This window comes from Oncorhynchus mykiss, chromosome 25, assembly GCF_013265735.2.
Source record: "Oncorhynchus mykiss isolate Arlee chromosome 25, USDA_OmykA_1.1, whole genome shotgun sequence".
NCBI classification, from domain to species: Eukaryota; Metazoa; Chordata; class Actinopteri; order Salmoniformes; family Salmonidae; genus Oncorhynchus; species Oncorhynchus mykiss.
The window spans coordinates 21,302,248-21,326,755 of NC_048589.1; the positions used below are offsets into that span (position 1 = coordinate 21,302,248).

At 45.4% G+C, this 24,508-nt stretch overlaps 1 protein-coding gene across 3 annotated transcripts in view; it reads left to right on the plus strand.

The window, feature by feature from the left end:
• Positions 1-21,516, plus strand: part of LOC110505582 (kinesin-like protein KIF26A) — a 96,314-nt gene extending 74,798 nt beyond the window's left edge. For all 3 annotated transcript variants that reach the window (XM_036962476.1, XM_036962477.1, XM_036962478.1), the window contains 12 exons: positions 1,927-2,119; positions 4,922-5,131; positions 5,525-5,618; positions 6,084-6,346; positions 7,200-7,383; positions 8,521-8,680; positions 11,163-11,325; positions 12,050-15,338; positions 16,314-16,507; positions 17,529-17,549; positions 17,903-18,053; positions 18,243-21,516. In XM_036962476.1, the coding sequence (XP_036818371.1) occupies positions 1,927-2,119; positions 4,922-5,131; positions 5,525-5,618; positions 6,084-6,346; positions 7,200-7,383; positions 8,521-8,680; positions 11,163-11,325; positions 12,050-15,338; positions 16,314-16,507; positions 17,529-17,549; positions 17,903-18,053; positions 18,243-18,427 (5,107 nt within the window). In that variant the 3' untranslated portion in view covers positions 18,428-21,516. The remainder of the gene's footprint in view (positions 1-1,926; positions 2,120-4,921; positions 5,132-5,524; positions 5,619-6,083; positions 6,347-7,199; positions 7,384-8,520; positions 8,681-11,162; positions 11,326-12,049; positions 15,339-16,313; positions 16,508-17,528; positions 17,550-17,902; positions 18,054-18,242) is intronic.
• The last annotated feature ends 2,992 nt before the right edge of the window (positions 21,517-24,508 follow it).

Here is a 24,508-nt window from a genome sequence, read left to right on the forward strand (position 1 = left end):
CGAGTCCGTGTACAGGTTAGAGCACAATTGGTTGGGAGAATGTAAAACGTCTGCCATGTTCTTCAGCGCCATCTTCTTCTGTACCAGGGTCTTGACCTGACTGCAGTTCAGCGTTGTAACCACCCCTATTCAATGGCCGTGCAAAGCAAAGTAATTACTTAAAAATTATACAATGTGATTTTCTGAATTTTTGTTTTAGATTCTGTCTCTCACAGTTGAAGTGTACCTATGATAAAAAAGACAGACCTCTACATGCTTTGTAAATAGGAAAACCTGCAAAATCGGCAGTGTATCAAATACTTGTTCTCCCCACTGTATATGCATTCAAATAGCGAATGGGAGACTGCTTTTCCTCAGTTCGTTCTTAAATCATCCCAGGTAGGCTAATCCGGTTTTATAGCGGATCTGCTGAGAAATAATATTGTAACAGCTGGGATCGTCGTCGTTTTAGTGGCAACCACACAGGATATAGACATGTCTGGGTTTATAAGAACACTTATTTCACTTCACACATCAACCATTGTTTGAGGAGAATGCAGCCTCGCTGCGCGACAGGTGATATTCTGCACAAACTCTGTGCCAAGGAAACGCACAGTGGTGAGATATTCTGTAGTTAAAGGTAATATCAGCCAATTAATTATGAAAATATAAGAAATTGCCTATTACTAGGCTATTCAAAATCAAATATAAAATTTGCTGTAACTGAAGGCTAACTCTGTAAGCCACCCTGCACATCAATGAACCAACAGCATCGCCTAGGCCTATACGTTCTCTCCCAGACTCATGGTTAGAAAGTTAGGAGTATAGCATAAGGTAACCAGTCCATCCAATATGCATAATAATACAGTCCACACTCAAAGGTGATTACTAGAATTAGTTTAATTTTGGAGAATAGGCTAGACCAATTATGTTCCAAAGACACCTTTAGATATTTTTGTATATGTTTTTCTGCCGTGCATAATATGCTGTAGGCTATTACACAGTCATTATTTTAATTTGGGTGGGGGGGTGTTCGGACTCATAAGCTCTAATATGCTTATGGGTGTTCTACATGCAACATTTTAAATGCTTTGAGTTAATAATCACCTTAGAAAGCACAGTCCATTTTGTTGTGTTTGGCTTTGAAGCAACCCGTTGTTGAACTTCTTTCTTCAAACTGATCACTGATCACAGTGAGGTAACAAAATGTCGCCAGATGGTGAGTTTTAAAAACATAGTGCTGTTTTGATGATAAGTGTTTGATGTGATTTTAGATTGCATTTGCATTGACATCAGAGTGGTTAGAGGGACAATAGAGTACTGAATACCAGACCATTACCGGCAGGTCGTTAGCAAGTTAGGTACTACAAACGCATGTCCAGGGTGCATAGAAGGAGATTACCGTGGCACTGCAATCACTGCAACAGCCTTACCTGTACGGCACAACTGCGACACAGCCATCCTTACCTGTCATGTTCCTGACAGGTGTGTCGTGTTTGACGAAGATACATTTATTAATTTAGTGTACATTAGCACCATGACAAGCATCTGCTGGCCCACTGACAACACAGGTGTCAATGGCTGCTTTTCTTATGTAGACACCTGCAAACCCCTGCTGCAGAATTGGGCTTCATTGTGTCTTTAGCAGTGCATGAGCAATTGGAGTGCAGAAATTAAAGCGTTTGAGAATTCTATGTTGCTGTTTTGAAGTGAAGAACTGAAGCGTTTTACAAAGCCTTGGCCCCAGGTAGGAAGTGGGGAGTTGAAAGGGAGGTAGCATTGGGAGTGGAGGAGGGTCGGGAGCGCGCTTTCCCAGTCGACTATGGAAGAAAGAGATGCCTGGTGGCTCCTATGAAGTTTCTTCCTTCCTGCCCAGCATATTACAGATGGCTGGCTAAATTGTATGTTTTTGAAGTTAGGCTAAACTCTTGTGTTTGCTCCTCCCAGGGCAGCTCAGAAGCTGAACCTCTCGTCCAAGCGGAAGAAGCACCAGTCTCCCTCCCTGCTGCATTCCGGAGCCCAGCAGCCCTCCATCTACCCCACCAACTTCAGTGGCACCCTGCAGCTCTCACCGCCCCCCGCCCCACCATGCCTGCTTCACGCTGTCTCAAAGGTCAAGGAGAACCCCGGGATGGGAAAGGTAAGGAGCAACAGGCACACACACAGACACAGACACATAAACGTTTGTACATACACACACACCCACATACACGCATATAAAGTATGTATGAGTGATTGACATTTTAAATGGGAGAATGCACAGTGGCGACACATTAGTCTATAGGCAGCCAGTCGTCTGGTCCAGTCCATACAGATGCAGGCAGATAAGCCTGCTGGAATGTCATGAATTCACTCAGTTTGTTAGGGCCACATTCCTCCCTCTGAATTGACTACAGTTTGCGAGGGAAAGAAAATACAAAAATCCAATCAAATTCACTTTAAGCTGAAAGTTTGCAAACATTATTACAGTGGATTTCTGCCAGCTGCGTTCCATAAACCTGATGATGAAATCGAGCAGGATGTCGGTGATTGGTCTGTCATTAGCGTCAGTGCTGTATAAACACATCTTTCCTCTCAGGTTTATTGGGTATTGTTTGCTGGACTGAGATTCTGTATTTATAGAGTAGAAGAAGTCCCCTAACAAGATTAGATCCCACCTGGTTGGGAAGTCGCTGCTTACTCTGCCAAATTTCCACGCCATTGAGATTTTGTCCCATATTGTAAATCTCACTTCATAAAAGACAGGCGTTATTAAGACGCTTCCTCTCCCTACACCTGATTCACTGAGCTAGACATCTGTGACAGCCATAGGCTTGTTTTGAAAAGGGAAATCAGCTTGTTTACAGCATTGTTCTGAGTCTATAACCCCAGGTTTCCTCTTCATTAAGCACACTGTTATGGGAAACTCAACCTGTCATTGTGTCTCAGACATTTTTGAAGTTTGCAGTCACCTGGTTCAGACTACCAAGAGTTCACTGCTGTGAAACAATGCTTGTTTGAGGAACCGCAGCCAACACGATTTGAGTTGCCAACATTCTTTTGTCTGCGGTAGACAATTCATCCCAGCTCCTTTACACCTAATCTACAGTGTGCATTTCTGAAGAAATGACTGAAACAATGAGGGGAATGGGTGCTGTGATGTTTTCTTATGCATTTATTCAAGACACGCATATCCATCCATGAAGAGTTGATGTCAATGCTGACCCAGACTACAGCCATTCAATGTGTTTTGTGGAGGGTTTGGACATGTAGAGGGGTGGCTGGGGGAAAATCCCAGCTAATGGATTTCTTGGTGGGATCAAGAGATAGGGGAACAGGGCCATTAGCAGAGAGGCCCGAGGTGTTAAAATGCAGCGGCTCCAGCCGATCCTCGCCGGCCCTGGTATCACATCTCTGCCAATGTAAATATAGCAGCTCTAGACGTTAGCTATCGCTCCCTCACCCGGTTGGCTCAGCAGTCATATATGGAAGCCCGGTTTAAATGTCATAGCAAATGTAATTTGCTCAACATATGTACACGTCAGTCACGATAACAGCCCCCCACGGAGCACAAAGAGAGTTTGCACTTGGCGGAACACTGGAGAGGAATTCCCTCTGTGGCAGAATGGAATCGCCACCACACATTGTTCCTTAGTGCCGGAGCCAGGATCTGTGGCAATATTTATAAACAAGCCATGGGAACAATAGGCCTTTTGTGTGGGCGTGCTGCGAATGACATAGGAGAGACACACAGAGGATGAAAGGACCAGACTTAGGTGTAGGTTTTGCTGCCTTTGCAGAAAGGGGAGGTGGGGGAACAGTTAGAATTATAATCAGCTGCTTCATACCACAGAGCCTCTCACAGGCATCATAGTCATTTTGGTTTTTTGCGACGGAGGTTTTAGTTATTTTTATTGTCCCAGATTGAACTCCTTATCAATGTATGGTTGTTAAATCTCAAGCTGTTTGTAACCATGAAGGAGTGGGGGAGCGTGCCAATACACTGGTTCAGTGGATTGTCTACCATTATGCTAAACCCGAAACGCACTGAGCTTTCAGGGATTTTTCAGAGCGAGGAGAAGCACCATTATCCATTCCTCTGCCGGACAACAGAGATGTTTATGTCTCCTGTCTGTCATACTACAAGATAGTCAAGGTTGAGTTTTCACAATAAAATGTTGACAGAGTGAGGATGTTTCTCTTATCAAAGGAATCATCCGCTCCTACATGTTCTTTATAAATGGTATTGCAGTTGTCACAGAATAAAAAGTGTGAATTTGTTTGAGGGGTTTAGTCAGGGAGACTGACATAGATTAAAACACGCGCATACACCACACACACACAGCTTCACCTATAACGTGGTGTGCATGCAGATGAAACCTGCTCTCTCCAGTTCAGGAAGTGCCAACAGACACAGCTGGCAGAATAGCTCCACTTGTCATGGCCATAACATAGTTCCAACATTAGACTAGATGAGAGATGTCACAGTAGAGGTGTGCTAAATCAACACCTTGAACACGACCAGTGACATACCATCCTGCTAGGATCATGGTGTATCGTGACAACTGAAGCGACACAGAATCTATGGACTAAGTTTAGACTCAATACAAACAGATCAGAGAGAGAGAGAGAGAGAGGCCATATGTTTCAATGCTACAGAGTTGCTCTTGGTCCAGAGAGCAGCCTGCTAGTTGGATAATCCCTCAGCATGGTGGTCGGCTCAGAGTCACAGTCATTACTGTTATGATTTACAATCTCAACCGTACACTGACACCATTAGGCTTTGTGTTGACTCTGTTCTCTCTCCATTACAAATTCCTCCCATGTCTCCTGTTGCTGTGTGTACTGTATGTGCCATGTTATCTGCCTGTTATATCTGTGTTTAATGTGTGTGCTAACACATTTGCCATATTTACTTACATCTATGTTCTCTCGCTTTCCCTCTCCTCTCCTTGTGTTGCAGGTGAAAGTGATGATGCGTATCTGCCCCTCCCTGGAGGCTCCTGATTCGTCCGAGTCCATGTCCTTCCTGAAGGTGGACCCCAGGAAGAAGCAGTTGACCCTTTACGACCCCTCAGTCAACGACCACACCAATTCAGGGCACAGGAGAGCCACCGTGGCCATCCCAAAGATCTTCGCTTTCGACGCAGTGTTTACCCAAGATGCCTCTCAAGTAAGGACCAAGCAGTTGCAGACTGTGTATGCTGGCTGGGTGCAGTCCAGGGACTTAGTGAAAAGATGCCTTTCTTGGGTCGGGAGCATTCTTCCCAGTATGGGCCTCAACAGCTGGGGCTTTTAAGTCTGGGGAATGAATTGAATTCAGTCCACTTATATCTAAGCTCTCCTTTCATAGTCCAGTTATATCTAACCTCTCCTCTCCCAGTCCAGACCTTACAGTCTAGTAGAACCATGGCCAAATTAAGATCAAAGTGGAAGGGCCAGACACTGAGGACATGTTTACTTGACGGTGATTGAGTAACAGCCAGGCAACTCTGTTCTGCCCTCTAATCCCCCTATCGCTCTCTCTCACACACTCTCTATGTTTCTCCCTCTCTGTCTCCGTCAGGCGGAGGTGTGCTCAGGGACGGTGTCTGAGGTCATCCAGTCCGTGGTGAATGGTGCGGACGGCTGCATCTTCTGCTTCGGCCACGTCAGGCTCGGTAAGTAAGCCCCTCTACTCCCCTCATCAGGCAAAGAAAAACACTATTTTTCACAGCCTGGTTCGATGTTCACGTTCACAAATTGTTTAGTGGTGCACGGGAGTGAGCTGAGGAGAAGACAATATAGAGTTTGGATGAGCAAGGGCTAGTGAGAGACGGTGGTGAGGGGTGTCTTTAATTTTACCCATTGACCTGGATTCTTCACCCAGTCTGAGGGGCTGTCATTTCTCAAAACAAGCTTAATTTTCCCTTTTGTTCTCCACTGTGCTCATCCTACAGTGATTGTTCCTTGAATCACCCCCTTCACAAGTTCTTATAGACACAGTAGATTCCCAATCAACTGTACCCAATCCAGACAGCATATTACAAGTCTTCCCAGTTTTATGAGACATGAGCAGCAGGCTGTATTACTTATATATTAATGTCTCCATACGCCTTTCCTCTCACCCTCTCCTCCTTCTCCAGGCAAGACGTTCACCATGATTGGCAAAGACGGCTCCACCCAGAGCCTGGGCATTGTGCCCTGCGCCATCTCCTGGCTCTTCAAGCTCATCAATGAGCGCAAGGAAAAGACGGGCACGCGTTTCTCTGTCCGCGTGTCTGCCGTAGAGATCTGTGGGAAGGAGGAGGCTCTGAAGGACCTCCTGTCTGAGGTGTCCATAGGAAGCCTGCAGGATGGACAGTCCCCAGGGGTCTACCTGCGTGAGGACCCCATCTGTGGCACTCAAGTGAGGGGAAAAAAGGCGTCTAGACATGTGCCCGTTTTCTTGCCTTTCTTTGTTCTCCCTCTCCATTTCTCTCCGTCTCTCTCTCTCTGTCTGGTATATATTAGTGTCTGTGTATTGATCTGATTCTCACTGCCATCTACCTCTGTCTGCCCCAAAGATTTAGGCCTTTGTATTGTCAGTTCTTTCATCTCCCAGGTCTTTCCTCTGTGTACTCTGAGCCCATATTGCCCTGCCTTACCCATCTCAATAATCCCTGCTCTATATTTTCACCAAAGACATCCACAATATCGATGTCTTTTCCATACCTTTTTATTGACTCCCCTGTCAGCATCCATCAGCATCTATTACCTCTGTGTTAGCTCTGGTCCTGTGCAGCACAACGGGACTAGTTGGGGGGATGGGGGATTGAAGGCACTGACAGGTGTTGCCGTCTGATGTTGTTTTTTGGGGTTCTGTGTGGACTGTGACTTCAAAGGCTGCCTGAAGTCCTGTGAAGATCCTCACAGCTCCTCCTCCTCTTAGTAACCACGTGATGTGGCCTCCCTACTAGATGCCCCCCTCTCCACACCCATCCACCACCACATCCGTGTGGAGGAAAGTGCCCCTGCCCCCTGCTCCTCCATTACCTCCCCTAATCCTCCTCCCTCTGTGTGCATATCTGTTTCCCTATAATTGCCTCAGAGACCCAATCTAATGGGCAAGAAATGTGTGCTTGGGTCCAATTAACTGTCTCCCCTCTCTCACTCTCTCCTTTTTCCTCTCTCCTTCCTCTGTTCCCTTTTCCCTCACTCTCCAACTCCATGCTCTTTCCTTCTCTCTACCCCTGATCTTTTTTACCCCCCCCCCCCCCCAGCTCCAGAACCAGAGCGAGCTCCGCGCCCCCACAGCAGAGAAGGCAGCCTTCTTCCTGGATGCAGCCATCGCAGCACGCAGCACCAGCAGGCCAGACACAGATGAAGAGGAGAGACGCAACTCTCATATGCTGTTCACACTGCACATCTACCAGTACCGCATGGAGAAGAGCGGCAAGGGAGGCAGTGAGTACAACTACTACTACAACACTATTACTACTATACTATCTATCAGTACTACATGAAGTGAGGCTCTCTCTGAACTCTAGTGTCACTCTGTGTGTCCTAGTGTCTTTGACTGTGATAGTTTGATTTTCATTCATCATTCTGCTATTCTATTAATAATTTCACTCGATTCAACATGTGCTCTGACCTTTTCGATTCTTCCGCAAGAGATAAATGCACTGAACCATATTGCTGCACATGTCACTGGCTGATTTCACTGGCTGATTATGGACTTAATCGAGTAAAAATAATGACCTACAGTAGTTTAATGATGATGACTTTATTATGCCTTAATGATAGTGTTAAGTAGCAGATGTAATTTCCCTCATCAGTTCTGGTGCTGATGATAGTTCTTCAAGTGTCTGTGTTCCCAGAGGTAACCACCATAGCCATAGGTGACTGCACCACACTGGGCTAGATGGTGGATAAAGTCTGAATAACTCTGAATGGATAAAAAACCTGAAGCCTCTCATTTGTAGTGTTTATGGATGGGTGCGCACTAGCCTCTATATAAAAAAAAGTGGCTTGCTTGCAGCCATGTGTTGTGCTAAGCGGAGGGAGAGTGCGCGCAGATTTTTTACATTTAATTTGACCTTTATTTCAAGCACTCCATTTCTAAGTATTGCTGACAAGAGTTTAATGGTTCGCCGCCTAGTCTGAAACTCTGTAATTTTCTCCCAATCATGTGAAATAACATATCAGTGACCTACATTACATTACAATGTGCTGCCTCGCTGCTGAATAACATTTGGAGAAATTCTGCTCATGTTCCGTCTACACTGAATTACTGTATTAATTTTTTATTTTATAGCACAGCCCCCCAAACTAGTTTTTGTATCCATGTGACAACAAGAACCTTTCATTTCTGGAAACTTATTACCCGTCTGTTAAACTGAGACAATCTCAGCCCAGATTTGAATCACTTCAGACCGAAAGGCTTACTTGTGAATAAATCAGACTGCCATGTCTGGTCTGGTTTGGGCTGTGCCACTCCTGCTTAAATGGCGCAGCAGCACGTGGGAACCCTGTCTTCCTTCAGAGGGAGTGTCTGTGCTGGGATATAACCTCACCTGGCTCTTCCTCCTGTGTCATCTACAGTGTCGGGCGGACGGAGCAGGCTGCACCTTATAGACCTGGGGAGCTGTGAGAAGGTGCTAAGTAAGAGCAGAGACGGAGGGGGAGGCCTGTGTCTGTCTCTCACCGCGCTGGGCAATGTTATCATGGCTTTAGCCAATGGAGCCAAGCATGTACCTTACAGGTAGGGGAACTAGTACTGTACTTTTTATACCTTGATTATGTAAAACCAGTGTCAAGTATGAAGTCGAGTACGTAATCAAAATGTTTGAGACAAGTTTATTCATGTACATTTACCTTCACTATCAAGGCTGTGTTTATCTAGCTTGCTATAGATTTAAAGATATGTATCATTCTCAGCCATGTAGTTTTTTAAATTTAATTTAACCTTAACTAGGCAAGTCAGTTAAGAACAAATTCTTATTTACAATGACTGCCGACACTGGCTGAACTCGAACAACGCTGGGCCAATTATGTTCGGCTTATGGGACTCCCAATCACGGCCGGTTGTGATACAGCCTGGATTTTGCTACACTATGGAATCAGAAATGAGGTCAATAGACAGATAACAATTAATTTGGGTAATGCAATGCATACTGAGGGCTCTATTTTACCAAACCTAGCGCAATGGTAAATCTAAGTGCTGGCGGTGGCACTATAGGTTCGTGGGTGTGTCAGAAATATTTTTGCTATTTTCACCACCACAATTATAGGCACATTTTGCTGGCGGTGGGTTTTTGCTGAAAACCAGTTAAGGGTGTGTCAAGGTTTGGCCCCTCACTGGCCAATCAGAACATGCTTCATGGCTAAATATGTGGTTGCTTCAAGTTGTGTATTTACGGTCTTGTGTATTGCATTGTCATCAACTCCAATTGGAATGTTAGTCCGTTATAGTCTAGTTTGTTAGGTAGCCTGCCCCACATTTGCTAAATATGTTGAACATGTTCTAGTTGCATTGCTTCAATATAGAAATACATGGTTAAACATAGGCAATAGTATTCATACTTATATAAGGGCTAGGCCTACTGTAAATTGCAGTCTGGACATGGACATGCCAAATGTAGTAAATAAGCTAGATTAAATTCACAAGGCTATTGATAAGGACTAAAAGACTCTAATCAAAACTAAAATATATCTTGTTTTAAATAGGCTGTCTAAATACAGTTACAGCACCATAGTTGCTCCCTGTGGGCATATAACAACGTAACTTAGACCATGGAGGGTTTTTACACACATTCAAACTTTTCACAGAAGCTGGATAAAGATCCAATGTCAAGGGAAAGGGGGAATATCAATTCACCATTATACTGCTCGTAAATGTAATGTTTTATAAACATCGTGGAACCATCTTACAGATCATATTTGCACTTTTCCAGAAATAGCAGACAAAATAGCAGATGAAATTCCAGCCATGTAGCCTACGTTATCACCATAAACCCATGGACGGGTAATGGTAATATTTGTGAAAAGTTTGGTTATTAATCAAATTAAACGAAAAACAATCCATTTGCTTTATTTATTTTTTATTTGTTTTTATTTGACATTTTTACCCCTTTTTCTCCCTAATTTCGTGGTATCCAATTGTTAGTAGCTACAACTCATAGCTACAACTCCCGTACGGGCTCGGGACAGACGAAGGTTGAAAGTCATGCGTCCTCCGATACACAACCCAACCAAGCCGCACTGCTTCTTAACACAGCGCGCATCCAACCTGGAAGCCAGCCGCACCAATGTGTCGGAGGAAACACTGTGCACCTGGCAACCTTGGTTAGCATGCACTGTGCCCGGCCCGCCACAGGAGTCGCTGGTGTGCGATGAGACAAGGAGATCCCTACCGACCAATCCCTCCCTAACCCGGACGACGCTAGGCCAATTGTGCGTCGCCCCACGGACCTCCCGGTCGCGGCCGGTTACGACAGAGCCTGGGCGCGAACCCAGAGTCTCTGGTGTACAGCGCCCTTAGCCACTGCGCCACCCGGGAGGCCCCCCCCCATCTAATTTTTAAACCAACAGCAATAATTCAAAATAGTATTGGGTATTGGGCAGAAACCAATAGTTTTTTTTGGGGGAAACCAATAGTTTGTTTCTAAATAGAAGATTCACAAAATGCACATGTCTCTACTATGGGTACTACTGGATAGGCTGCGCTTCTGCTCTCAAAATCCATGCCATTATCAGATGTGTTTACCGTTAAGAGTCTTAACTTCCCATTTAGCACTGCATGAAATTGTCCTTTTTGCAAGTATTTTTAAGGACACGCCTCATATTGCCAGCCATCCCACCACAGTGGAGGTGAGCTGATGTTAGACAGGTAAATTACCAAACCTGGCGTTAGGACTGGAAAATGCCAGTGCACCAGTTTTTACATGACAAAATTGCAAACTAACGTGCATTTGACATTGTGCCTCCTTACCGCCAGCCGAAAATAGAGCCTGTAGTGTAAAGGAAATATACTAAGAGGTTAGAACCGAAAATAACAGTTGAAGAATATGAAATGAGTCTCTGGCAGACTAATATTACGTGTTAAGGACACTGGTTGAATGTCAACCAACACTAACGTTTGTTTGCTAGTCATTAGCACAGACGGGGATATAAGGCACTGAAAGATCCTGCCGTTTCATGAGCAGTAATGATAATAATGGTGTGTGTGAACGTATCATCTCTAGGGACAGCAAACTGACGATGCTGCTGAGAGAGTCGCTGGGGAACATTAACTGCAGAACCACCATGATCGCCCACATCTCTGACTCCTCTGCTAACTACGCCGAGTCCCTCACCACCATCCAGCTGGCCTCACGCATCCACCGCATGAGGAAGAAGAAGTCCAAGGTCTGTGTCTCGACTCGAAGAGCTTTCAGTATCATAGGCCGTAAACAGTGGTATAGCCGCATGGGTATTCTCTATTTGAGCATATTTCGATGAACACAGCACTTACTGTTTTGATGAGGGAAAGGCATAGGTTCTCACAATTATATAAGTTTTTAGTGATCTCAAGAGTGTATTACAGTGGTGTTATTAACAGAAGTTGCATTGTTCACCATTTCATGGCATGAAATGAATCGGAACCTCTGTTAATGCAAGGTTATTGGTGCCATAATTCAGAGCTAGTTTTTCTTGGCTTCTCAACACATAATCATGTAATCAATAGGGCTGCCTAAGGATTAGGGAAATAATTACTCCAGATAATTAGGTGGAACGACATCATGTATTTATTTTGCATTGGTCTCCGGCGTGATTATAATGCATTCCACGCACACCAATTCATATTATTGACATAGATTTCAGTGTGCCTATTGATGTGCACTTTTAACCTTTAAATGTATTGACTGGCCATTTTAAAAGGGATTTATTATTACACGATTGAATTAAGTATAAATTGAAAGAGAGACATGCGGAAAAATGATATAAAGACTGTTTAAATAAGTCTAAAGTAATGATGTTATATCTTGAATATAAGACGCGTGCAGACATTCAAATTATGTAGCAGTCTTGTACTAAGCATTTTACACATATCCCATATACACTGTTTTGTAAGTTTCTGGCTGTCTTGCAGTATGCATCCAGCTCCTCTGGAGGGGAGAGTTCCTGCGAGGAGGGGAGGATCCGTCGGCCGCCCCACCTCAGACCCTTCCACCCCCGGACGGTAGCCCTGGACCCGGACTTGCCCTCCCTGCTCAGCGACCCAGACTACTCTTCCAGCAGCGAGCAATCCTGCGACACCGTCATCTACGTGGGTCCGGGCGGCGCCGCCATCTCTGATAGGGAGCTGAGTGACAACGAGGGCCCCCCTGCCTTCGTTCCAATCATCCCCTCTCTGAACAGGAAGCGTTCTGGGAAAGAGGGCCCCCTGGACAGAGACCACTTCTTCATGTGCAACACGTTTGCTGAGCTGCAGGAACGCCTGGAATGTATTGACGGCAGCGAGGAGCCTACAGCGTTCGTTGGAGAGGGTAGGGCAAGTCAGGCTAGCCCACAGATGGACAGCAAGGCAAAGGAAGGCCCTGGCTCAGCTTCCCTAAAGACTGTAACTAAAGCCTCCTTCTCCCAGGAGAATATCTCACCCAAACTTCCTCCTAAATCTGTAGCCACTCCGCCATCCAGCAGCCCCCAGGTAAGCCCCTCAAAGTCTAAACTGGAACATTCCAGAGGGGTTTCAGAGAGCGTGTGCAGAACGAGTGCTGATGGTGAGAAGGTGATGATGTCAGAGAGCCGGGCGAGCCCAATCGAACAGGATGTGGCCATGGTGCCAACCTCTGAGCCAGTGGTGCGGGAGAAGGTCTACTTCAACAAGAAGCCCTTACCCAAGCCTGCTCCCCCTCCCCCACAGCAGAGAGACTCACGCAGAGGCAACGGAGAGGCAGAGGAGAGGTCCACCACTAGAATGCCGCCCGTGGGAATGAGCCATCAGACTGGGAAACGGGGGGAGTCTGGGGACTCCCCTTTTATTGGTAGAGCCCAGACCAGGGGACCAGTAGAAGTGTGCCAGCTACGCTCCACCCTGAGAGAGAGGTGCCTGGACAGGGACATCCTCCGGGCTACGGTGACCCTGCAGCAGCCTGTAGAGCTGAACGGAGAGGATGAGTTGGTGTTCACTGTGGTGGAGGAGCTGTCCATCGGCAGCATCATAGACAACGGTCGGCCCTCCAGCATCATCAGCTTCAACAGCGACTGCTCCCTGCAGGCCCTGGCCTCCGGCTCCCGGCCCGTCAGCATCATCAGCAGCATCAACGATGAGTTTGACGCCTACACGTCAGCTGTGGGGAGTGCAGTCAACATTGAGGTGCACACCCCCTTACAGGATGACACATTTGTGTGTGTGGGCAGCAGGGGCTCGTCCATCAGCTCCTGGCTCAGTGAGGTCAGCGTCTGTACTCTGGAGAGTGAAGGGGCCCACTCGGCAGACGTCTTCCTCCCACAGACTAAGCACATCGGCCCAGAAGGCACCTTGTATCTGGATTCCCTGGGTATGTTTCACTGTGAATCATCCCCAAGGGACACCAAGAACTCCCTGAATGACAGTGGCTTTAGCTTTTCTGAACTGGACAGTGACAGCGCAGCGTCTAGCAAACTGTCCCTGACAAAGTGCCCTCCGTCTCCCGACTTAACCAAAGGATCCCTCAGATTCCCATTCAAAACAGCGAAAGTGAACTTTCTCAGTTCCTCTTCACAACCCTCCCAGGGCCCTTACATAGTCCACTCCAGTCTTCCCAGGAAAATTAAACCTACCTCATCCATCACCCATAGTAACAGCAACAGCAGCAGTTATGAACCACAGAGACAGGAAGTCAAGCAGGAGGACCCCTGGCAGCGCATTGATAACCACTATGAACCTCAGCTACCAGTCCCCAGTGCCACTGCCACCAGCAAGCTCCCCAGAACCCCAGTGAGTGGCATTCCCTGCCGAAAAGCTGGTGTTTTCAACAGCAACAGCGTACCTCTCCAGCCCAAGGTGCAGGGCTCTACCTCAGCCCAGAGGGTGGTGGACGGCTGTGAGAAGTCGCCCAGCAAGAAAGCAGGGTCCCCCAGCAAGATGCCTCAGCTCAGACGAGGGGCCACCACCCTAGGCACCGTGCCTGTCATCCACGCCTCCCCGGAGACCAAGGTCACCACCCAGGACATCACAGCTACAACCAACAGTCTCAAGTTTTCCTCTCTGGGGAAAAATGGGAAGACCAATGGGCAGAAAGCCAGCATGCTCCCCAAACCTGGTGGTAACTCACCTCCCCTCCCCCCAGTGCGCAAATCCAGTCTGGATCAGAAGAACAAGACCCTGCTGCACCAAAGTGCCTTAAAGTCTGCGTATGGAGAAGTAGGGAGGCCCTTACTCACCAGGGGGACAGTGTCAGAGGATGAGCTAGAGGTCCGCTGCAGAGGAGACTCCAACAGCCTCAAAACATCCAGCCTCAAGGGTGACTACACCTCGGCTAAAGCCACATCCAGCCTGAAGGCCAGAGGGGATGCTGGAAAGAAGCATTACGGCAGTCAGACGTCTCTGGAGAGATGTGACAGCATGTCCATGGTGGGCTCCAAACCCACCCTCAGCCGAGAGAACAGTGGGGCCAGCCTGGGCAGCAGCATATCCAGCAGGCCAATTCCCAGATTTGGTTTACCCATCTCAAGCAGCTCTGCCATTGCTACCTCCCCACCTTCCCCATGTTGCACCACAGGTGCTCTAGGTAAACCTGGGCAGGTCAAAGGTAGTGTTAACCCCAGAGTGGTAGGAGCGGTCAATGGAAGTAAGGCCCGTTTGTTGTCAGCGAGCAACTCTAAAGGCCTGAGCTCCTCCACCAAGTCCCTGGCAGCTCCAGCCACCAGGAACCTAAATGCCAACCTCCCCCCAACTGGTAAGACCTCTGCCCCTCGGGCCACCGCAGCCGTCAACAGCAAGCCTGGCCGGGGCACCATCATGGGCACCAGGCAGGCCATGCGAGCAGCCAACAGCCGGGTCAGTGAGCTGGCATCAGGCAGCACATCAGGCAAACACCTGAGGGGCTCAGGGGACTCTGATAGTGGTAATGATAGTGGGGTGAACCTGAGTGATGACAAGTCCCCTGTGGCCATGCTGCCCTCACCCTACAGTAAGATCACAGCCCCCAGGAGACCGCAGCGCTACAGCAGTGGACACGGCAGTGACAACAGCAGTGTTCTGAGTGGAGAGTTGCCCCCAGCCATGGGCCGAACAGCCCTCTTCTACCACAGCGGGGGCAGCAGTGGTTATGAGAGCATGATCCGTGACAGCGAGGCCACAGGCAGTGCATCTTCTGCACACGACTCCATGAGCGAGAGTGGCATGTCTTCCTCAGGCCGCCCCAGGACCTCAAAGTCCCCGAAGAAACGCAATGGTAAGAGCTCTGAATCTGTATACATCATTATGCATCATCTCTGATAATATCCTGTACAACCGCATACTGTTAGGGAATCAAAAACATGTGAAAGTTCCATAAAATCCCAAGCATTACTTAGGTCCTTTTACAAGCCTTCTTGTTTAAGTCCAGTCTTTGATGTTTTTTTACAAGCCTCTATGTGATGTCAAACAGTCCACTTGTTAAATAATGGAGAAGGTCATTAATGGAGGACATATGTCCAACTGTCTCTGTAAAAGCCTCTTGTCTAGAAGTCACAAAGCACGTCTATAAATTCCCCCTAATTGCTTTGGAAAAGCAGTGTTCTTGCACAGAGCAGCTTAGAAAATCCCTAGTTAAGGGTTGTTAAGGGTGAAGGTTCACTGCTTTTGACTTTAACTAGATGTGTCATGCTGAAAAGCAGACTGAGTGGTGTTCCCATCTGAAATAAGAACTACAGTTCTGCAGTTCTCCAGATCGAAGCAGCATGGCAGAGAAGTATAGCACAGAATCCCCAAACAACATCGAGTACAACCTGTCGCTTTCTCCAACTTCCCCAGGCAATTTTGTAAAGACAGCTTTTTAAAATGTGATTCTTATAGTTGATTGGTTCTCACCTTTCTGATTCAGCAGAATACATTACTCTTATATGGGAAATGTAATTAAGGGATGTAATGAGCTGACTTTGAACTAAATTGAACAGCACTGGAAAGTCGGGACCATGTTTCAGCTCTCGTAGATTTATATAGTCAACCTTTTCAATTCATATAATGTGGTAGGACTATGATATAGACGGTGGTGAAAGCCTTATACATATGCAATCAACAGCACGCTCAGGAGGTCTGTGTTAAAGCCTGCTATCGCTTTACATCTCCATCTCAGCCTCATACATATTTACTGCTCGGCCCTGGCAGATATTGCCATTTGTATATTTCCAGCAGTAATTGATGTGCCTGTTTGTCTGTGTCTCGCCAGGGCTCCAGCGACGGCGGCTCATCCCGGCCCCCCTGCCAGACACCTCATCCCTGGGGAAGAAGACTGGCACAGCTGGCCAGTGGGTGGATCTGCCGCCCATGTCAGGAGCACTAAAGGAGCCCTTTGAGATTAAGGTGTATGAGATTGATGATGTGGAACGGCTCCAGAGGAGGCGTCAGGAGGACTCAGCCGAGGTGAGTGAGGGGTCACGCTTACTGTCTGTAATACAAGCTCCCCATACTGTAACTGAACTTATTTTAGAGTCCTGTCATTAGGTTCACGTTCATCACTACATACATGCTGCTTAGCAATGTCAGGCTCAGCAATATTCTGAATGTGCTACATTGATCTCAGCAATATTCTGAATGTGCTACATTGAAGCCAGGCATGGCATCGTGGGAAGGTCTTGGCTAACTCCTTCACCAGTTTCTTATTAAAGAACAAGATGAAAATATGCATCTTAGACGTTTGTCTTTCAGTCTGCCCAATGGTGATTCCCAGCACCTTTAAGTGTCTGTGTGACCACAGTCAGAGCCCAGTGTTACGCTATCCGGACTTTTGAAGGAATGTGAAGAGATCAGGACGCAATTACTGTCTGGGGTTCATTGGTTTAGATATGACTGAGGCTGGTGCTGGTTGATGGAGGGGGAAGGGGTGGTGGTGAAAAGAGCAGTCCAGGAATTTGTGATGAATGTGCATTCCCCCCTCCACAGCCCATCAGCCATCACCGTGGCCCATCCCTGGCTGCTTGATGGCTCTTTATGGCTGGCGCTACTTGCTATGGGTCATTAACTGCTCCCACAAGTTTGAGGTAGCCAGACATGGATTTGTTAAGAGAAGATATTAAATCAGCTGGTGGTGGTTTGATTTAGTTTCAATTAGGAAAATATTATCTTCAATTTGTCTTTCCCAGCCATCACTGGTTGAATGGCTGTGAAAGACAAATTGAAGACCATCATTCCCAGACCAGTTTTGGAATACCATGTCATGTGTGCATCAAGGCTTGTTTCAATGTGTTCAATTCACATGTCTATTTGTGTTCCCATGGATTTTTCTGTGTGTATATATACACAGGGTTCAGTACTCTGTAAATCCATGTCTGTTTGTGTTCATGTTTGTTTGAGTTCTAACTGTTAGATCATAACTCTGTCTAGAGTAAGATAATATTTTTGACCTTTTGTATTTACTCTTCTTCCCTTTTCTCCTCTTTAACAGCCATTCCTAGATGTTGAGAAGGTATGTTGATTTTTCTGGATGGCTGAGGCTTCATTATTCTGTAATGGGAGTTGGGGAATAGTTTGGAGTGAAGGAAGAATAGGCATTAATTGCATGCACAGATCTCAAATTAGGTTTCGGCCCATTGTGACAGGAAACCAGTATTCTTATATTACAATACCTGGAAAATGTCCAGAAATGTTAATATACACAACTGTGTCTGTATATCCTGCAATTCTTTAGCAGCAGCAAAAAAATGCTAGTCCGATGACGGCCATGAATCTTCATCTTCAAGCTTACTCTGAATTTCAAACAGTTCCTGTCACTCACCACCCTATCGTTTCTCTCTCTCTTTCTCGCTGTCGCTCTCTCAGGGGCTGCTGTACTTCAACAGTAAGCTGAAGGTTCTGGAGCGGCGGCATCAGCAGATCAGGGAGCTGAAGGTCAAACACGAGACACTGAAGGAAGAGCTAGAGGACACCAAGACCCGGTTGATGATGGACCCTTGCAAGTGGATAGGAGAGTGTGAGTATCTGCTAGACTATTCCAGGATAAGGGAATATGGGAATTTATACCTTTTTATTCTTCATATTCCCCACCAAAATAGAAAGTTATCTTCCTATTGATAGTTAACTTGATTCTGTGGACAGTATTTCTGTTGACTGTAGGTGACCATGACTTTACTCCTCTGCTCTCCTGTCTCTTCTCTTCCAGTTGAGGTGGACCAGGATTTGAACAAGGAGTCCCAGGAGTACCTGGAGGCCCTGAGTCAGGTCACAGAGGAGCTGGATTTCTGTGTCAACATATGCAAGTCACGTGTCATGATGGTGACATGCTTCGACATCAGTGTGGCATCACCGCCTGACACTCAAGAGGGACTTCGAGAAGTGGAAGTCTGAGAAGGTGCGAAATGAGAGATGGAGAATCCAGAAAGTGAGAAAGGAATGATGATGAAATGTAGCAGCCAGTTCATATTGCTGGAATGAAGTGACAAGAGAAACTAAAAGACAAAAGATGAGACAAACAGGACAAGGGTCTTTGCATGAAGACAGAGGAGATCTGAACCGACTTATCTACAGTGCCTCGTTGTTCTGGACATGTTCTTGTTGGAATGGGAGAGAAACGTGTGCACAGACAACAATGGTGTCTGTGTTTCCTGCATGATGAGAGAGAGGCCATCATTTACCCAAGAGTCATTCAACGACAACCAGAAGTGCCTTTTTCACTCAACTTATTTTGAGTCATAATTTTTTGTATGGTGCTAGTATCATAACCAGCATACCTAAGCAAACCCTGAACATATTCCTTTTAAGAAATAATAATTTTATATTGCATTGTATAGTGTATTTATATGATTATGTGTGTAAAAATATAATTTGTAGGTAAAAAAAATGTAAGAAGAAAAAGGAAGAGCAATAAGCTAATGTTATTGCGTTCCCAAACTTTGCCTTTTCTCATGTTTCAAACCAACCTCAGTCAGCATTTTGCCCATTTATCCAGCCTCTTTGCGCCTTATGTTATCTTTCTTGTTCTGTAGTTTTTCTACCTTTTTAAACCAGATCTGTGTTATCTTGTCAAGGACTTGGTTTGCTGTTATCACTCAACCACTGCCAGCGGGGCTGTGAAAGCTAGCAGGGTTGAGTAAATGTTTCCTCCCTCCAGTTGCCTTGATCCCAAAGGGCCCCGGTGGAGGTGCTGAGGTGGGTGATGGTGGAGGTGTAGAAAAGGGGAGAGGAAAGTATGTGGAGCTGAGCTATGTTTGCCCCTTGTTTATTTAATAGAAAATTTGGCAATGGCAGAACATATCATACACCATACAGGGCCTGCTCCCAACAGGCTGTGTACACCATGATTCATGGGTGTGACAGAAAGCTCTCTCTGGTGCTCTGTGTTAGGGGTGTCCAGAGTCCAGTGCGCACTGACAAGGCATAGTGGTGCTTGTCAGTGCGTACATTTTTATCCCTAGATGAGCCTCAACTGGGTTCTACTGACACAAACAAAAGGGCATAGATGAGATGCCACAAGCAAAGGTAATTATACGGCTCGTGTTGTACTCTTTTTACTGGTGCCAAGCCTTGGTTCTATGCATTCCAACATTCTCACTCCCACTATAAGAACCTCATACACTATATATACAAAAGTATGTGGACACTCCTTCAGATTAGTGGATTCGGCTATTTCAGCTACACCTGTGGTATATAAAAGTGAGCACACAGTCATGCAATGTGCATAGACAAACATTGGCAGTAGAATGGCCTTACTGAAGAGCTCAGTGACTTTCAACGTGGCACCGTCATAGGATGCCACCTTTTAAACAAGTCAGTTAGTCAAATTTCTGCCCTGCTAGAGCTGCCCCGGTTAACTGTAAGTGCTGTTATTGTGAAGTGGAAATGTCTAGAAGCAACAATAGCCCAGCCGCGAAGTGGTAGGCCACACAAGCTCACAGAACGGGACCACCGAGTGCTGAAGTGTGTAAAAATCCTCTGTCCTCGGTTGCAACACTCACTACCGAGTTCCAAACTACCTCTGGAAGCAATGTCAGCGCAAGAACTGTTCGTCTGGAACTTCATGAAACAGGTTTTCATTGGCCGAGCAGCCGCACACAAGCCAAAGATCACCATGGGCAATCCCAAGCGTCAGCTGGAGTGGTGTAAAGCTTGCTGCCATTGGACTCTGTAGCAGTGGAAACGCGTTCTCTGGCGTGATGAATCACGCATCACAATCTTGCAGTCCGACTGATGTTTTGGGTTTGGCGGATGCCAGGAGAACGCTACCTGCCCGAATGCAAGGTGCCAACTGTAAAGTTTGGTAGAGTAGGAATAATGGTCTAGGGCCTTTTTTCATAGTTCGGCCTATGCGCCTTAGTTACAGTGAAGGGAAATCTTAACGCTACAGTATACAATGACATTCTAAACAATTCTGTGCTTCCAACTTTGTGGCAACAGTTTGGGGAAGACCCTTTCCTGTTTCAGCATGAAACCCCATCGAACACTTTTGGAATGAATTGGAACGTCAACTGGGACCCAGGCCGAATCGCCCAACCACAGTGCTCAACCTCACTAATGCTCTTGAGAATGAATGGAAGCAAGTCCCCACAACAATTTTCCAACATCTAGTGGAAAGCCTTCTCAGAAGAGTGGAGGCTGTTATGGCAGCAAAGGGGTGGGGGCAACTCCATATTAATCATCATGATTTTAGAATAAAATATTCGACAAGCAGCTGTCCACATACTTTTGGTCATGTAGTGTAGATCAACAGCACTGACAGTTTGCAATGACTCAGAACCCTCCCTTAGATCTGCTTCAAAGCTACATATATATAACACTTCTCTCCAACATTCTATTTTCTTTGCTAATTTAACCTGATGTCTCAATCAAAGACTAGGATAGGCTTCAAGAGTAATGTCCTAACTAAAGGCCATGAGAAACCACAGTTTATACATGCAATGAAGCAACTTCAGATGTTGATGTTGTATGGCAAATAAAATCAATCAACCAATTGTATGTAGTGGCCAGAATGTGTGTGTCTGAATTACTTCTCTTTAAACGGTGAGGACAAAGATGATTGACTGGTTTTAGTTATCTACTAAGAAACTAGCTTTTGTTGTATTTTGGTGTTTGATTTATAACTAAAATATTAATTTGTTTTCTTTCAAAGATACTCTCAGGCCCTTTCTGAAGATGCTGCATGAGATTTTTATTGATTTCTAAGAATGATTTCTATTCCATTTTTACCATTTTGATTTTTATAATATAGCCTCTGCTCTCCCTAATGTGGGGTTTGTTTCATGAATTAAATTACTATTACCAAACCGAAACATTTCAAGAAAGTTTACGTATGTCATATTTCATATAAAAACCCATATTTTCTAATGTCCTTGGTTTTGTATAGGATTTTCTGACCTTGTGTATAAATGTATGATATGGCAGCTCGTGTTGAGTTTTATCTGTGAATAAATTAGGTTTCTTCTTATTGCTGACATTGTGAATACATTGTTCTTCATTGGTTGTCTTGAAACAAACCATTCTGTTAGGCCCAATGGTTTGGCCTACATAATTCAAAGCCACAATAATTGGTCGTCAAACTAGATTGAAAGTCATGTTAGGTTGAGAACGTAATGAAGGTTTAACAGATTAAGTTTTTTCAACCTCAATTGGAACGCAAATGTATCAAAATAGTTAAGTACTAGCGAAATACGTCAAACGTATTTTAGACTTTCAATGTTTTCTGCCAACGCGAAGCGGGAATTGGGCTTGCACAGGAGGAACTGACCATTTGCAAATGCAACACCGGGTGAGCAGAATTGCCTACAATAATGAATACATTAGTTCGTATATGTTACTTCAAAGACCATGCTCTCTTTGACCAAGTAATTTGAGTTTCATTTGCGGTTAATAGCCTGGCCTATGAGCCAACTCTGCTCGTGTAGGGATTTATCAGACAGATTGGTGGCCAGAAGAAAAAGGGAGGGGTTAGTAGGCTAGTGGTACTGAATAATATAAACCCATTTATATCTCTATTCACCCGATAATTCGTCCACCACCACACACAGACAGTTGAGTGGCCTGTTGGCCTAATCTGCTCAACAGTTCACAATCAGATGCTTGATTTGATTGGGAGTCTACCTCAATTCCACACAGTCACTGTTTGGTAAGCTCAGTAACCAACCGTGTTGTTTGTTGTAAATCTGGACTCGAGACCGGTTCGTAATTTCTTCCGGAGACCAGCGGAGTGGAAAAGGTCATTAGCTTTCATTCAGGCCATAAAACCACGTTGCTAGGTCAAATATCAGATCTTTTCACGACACATTAATATTTTATCGACTATTGAAGCCTAGGCTTCCTACTTTATTCTTAGCATTACGGTCCTTTACTTTCGTTGAAAAACATCTTCAAACTTTGTCGCGCTCGTCAAATTTCCTTGACTCGCTGGTAGGGAATAGTGGGGGATATTTGAACATTTGCACGCTCACTATTAGTAAGCGGAGAGTGTGGGAATTTGTAACATATTGTGTTTTTATCTATTATAATAGCCCTGTTTGGGTTGGTGATCATTTGTCAGTGGCTTTGCATTTTTTTCACCAATGTCTAAAGAATCCATATGTTGTTCTGAAAAATGAACACAGAAATACTGGACATTTTGAAGTCATTATGGTGGTGATTTGACACCACTACAATCCTGGTCTTGACTTGGTCTCCAACCCCTCGACCCTCCCTTCTGGTCTTGACTTGGACTCGCATTCTTCTGGTCTTGACTTGGTCTCCAAACCCTTGACCCGTCCTCCTGGTCTTGAATCGGTCTAGCTTTAGTGGTCTTGAGCCCAAAACTGGTAACTAACCAATATTCACATCACCCCCTTTTCTAAAAAGAAACTGTTTCCACAGATGTATTCATTTAATTTTATTATTGCCGTCAAATAACTGCTTGTGATGATTAATCTCCCAGGTGCATACATAAGCATTTTTGTGCAATGACAAAAGTTAAATATGCAGCCATCAAATAGATATTAGAAGTGTAGCAAGATTAATGGCACCGCTATCAAATATGGTTCTCAACTATGTGATATTCCAGGTGTGTAATATAGATAGATGAGTGGAGAGGTAGACCTTCCGCCATGCTGAGCGATACCGTCTTGCCTCCTCCCTGTTCTTTTAATTTGATTAAAAGCATAGGAGGGAGACGTGGCAGGCTGGCAGGTTGCCGTGTTTCAAATCCATTCCACGGGTGGGCTGGGTTTAGACTTTAGCCGTACTCGGTCTGGGTGCTCTTTGACTCAGGAAAGGAGGGCCAACTCAGAGCTCTTAGTGGTGAAGAGAATATCTCTATCTCTTGCACATTTGATTCCTGGTGATAAGCACCATAGTGCTAGATACACTACAAGTATATAGACACCTCTTCAAATTAGTGGATTCTGCTATTTCAGCCACACCTGTTGCTGACAGGTGTATGTAATCGAGCACACAGCCATGCAATCTCCATAGACAAACATTGTCAGTTTAATGGCTCGTACTGAAAAGATAAGTGACTTTCAAACCGGCACCGCATTTCTACCTTAAAGTATTGTTTTGAATTTATTTTACATAACACACTTTCATTTACATTGGCTAAGAACTGTATGAGGTTTTTTTCTTCCGAGATTTAAGCCAGCAGTTGTTTGGCGGACAGTGAGTTTCTTATGATAAGTCATTAATTCCCCTGACAGCTCGGACGGTTTCCCACTGCTCTGAGCGAGGTGCTTTGTGTCTACATGCAGACAGTTGGTCAGGCCTGTTGCTGAGTACTGATAGCTGCTGAGTCTGTGTGCTCCTGGCCCACTAGACCCAGTCTTTCCTTGCTCCGTTTGTCCTTTAGGGATCTCCTTATACGAACAGGGAGTCAGATTTGTTATGAGAATATAAATTAGTTCATTTGAGAAGTAAAGGAGTCCCTCGCTTCAAACAAGTTTCATCATAGTTTAGATTTTCCCTTTTCTGTGTTAGCACGCACTGTCATCTGAAAATAAATGTAACGTATTTTTTTTCCTCACACTGGACCAAAGTTGTATCCTAATACTGTCCCACTTAATTTAAATTTTATTTAGCTCCTTCTCCCCCTCCCTCCCCATATGAGTTTAGCTTTGATTCATGAGTGAAACAGACTGATGTGATGTCTGTATTTCCTAGTTAATTGAGAAGAACATTACCCAGCTGATGGCCCATATTCCCAGGAGTGACTGAATGTAACCATTTCATAAATGAGATGGTAATACCCCAATGACTTGTTTACAACAACAGCACAGACTGTCAATCTGATGTAGTGGTAAATTGACCAGTTATTTGCCCTACCCATTGTCCACGTAGATGGAAAACAATAGAATGTAGTCCCCATGCTCTGTTGGGGTACCTGGAGGCTGGAGCTACCCTGGGCATTGTTAGTGACAGCTCATGTTTGGATTTACAGCTGCAACTGCAATCCCACAGATTGCACCGTCTAAACCCAAG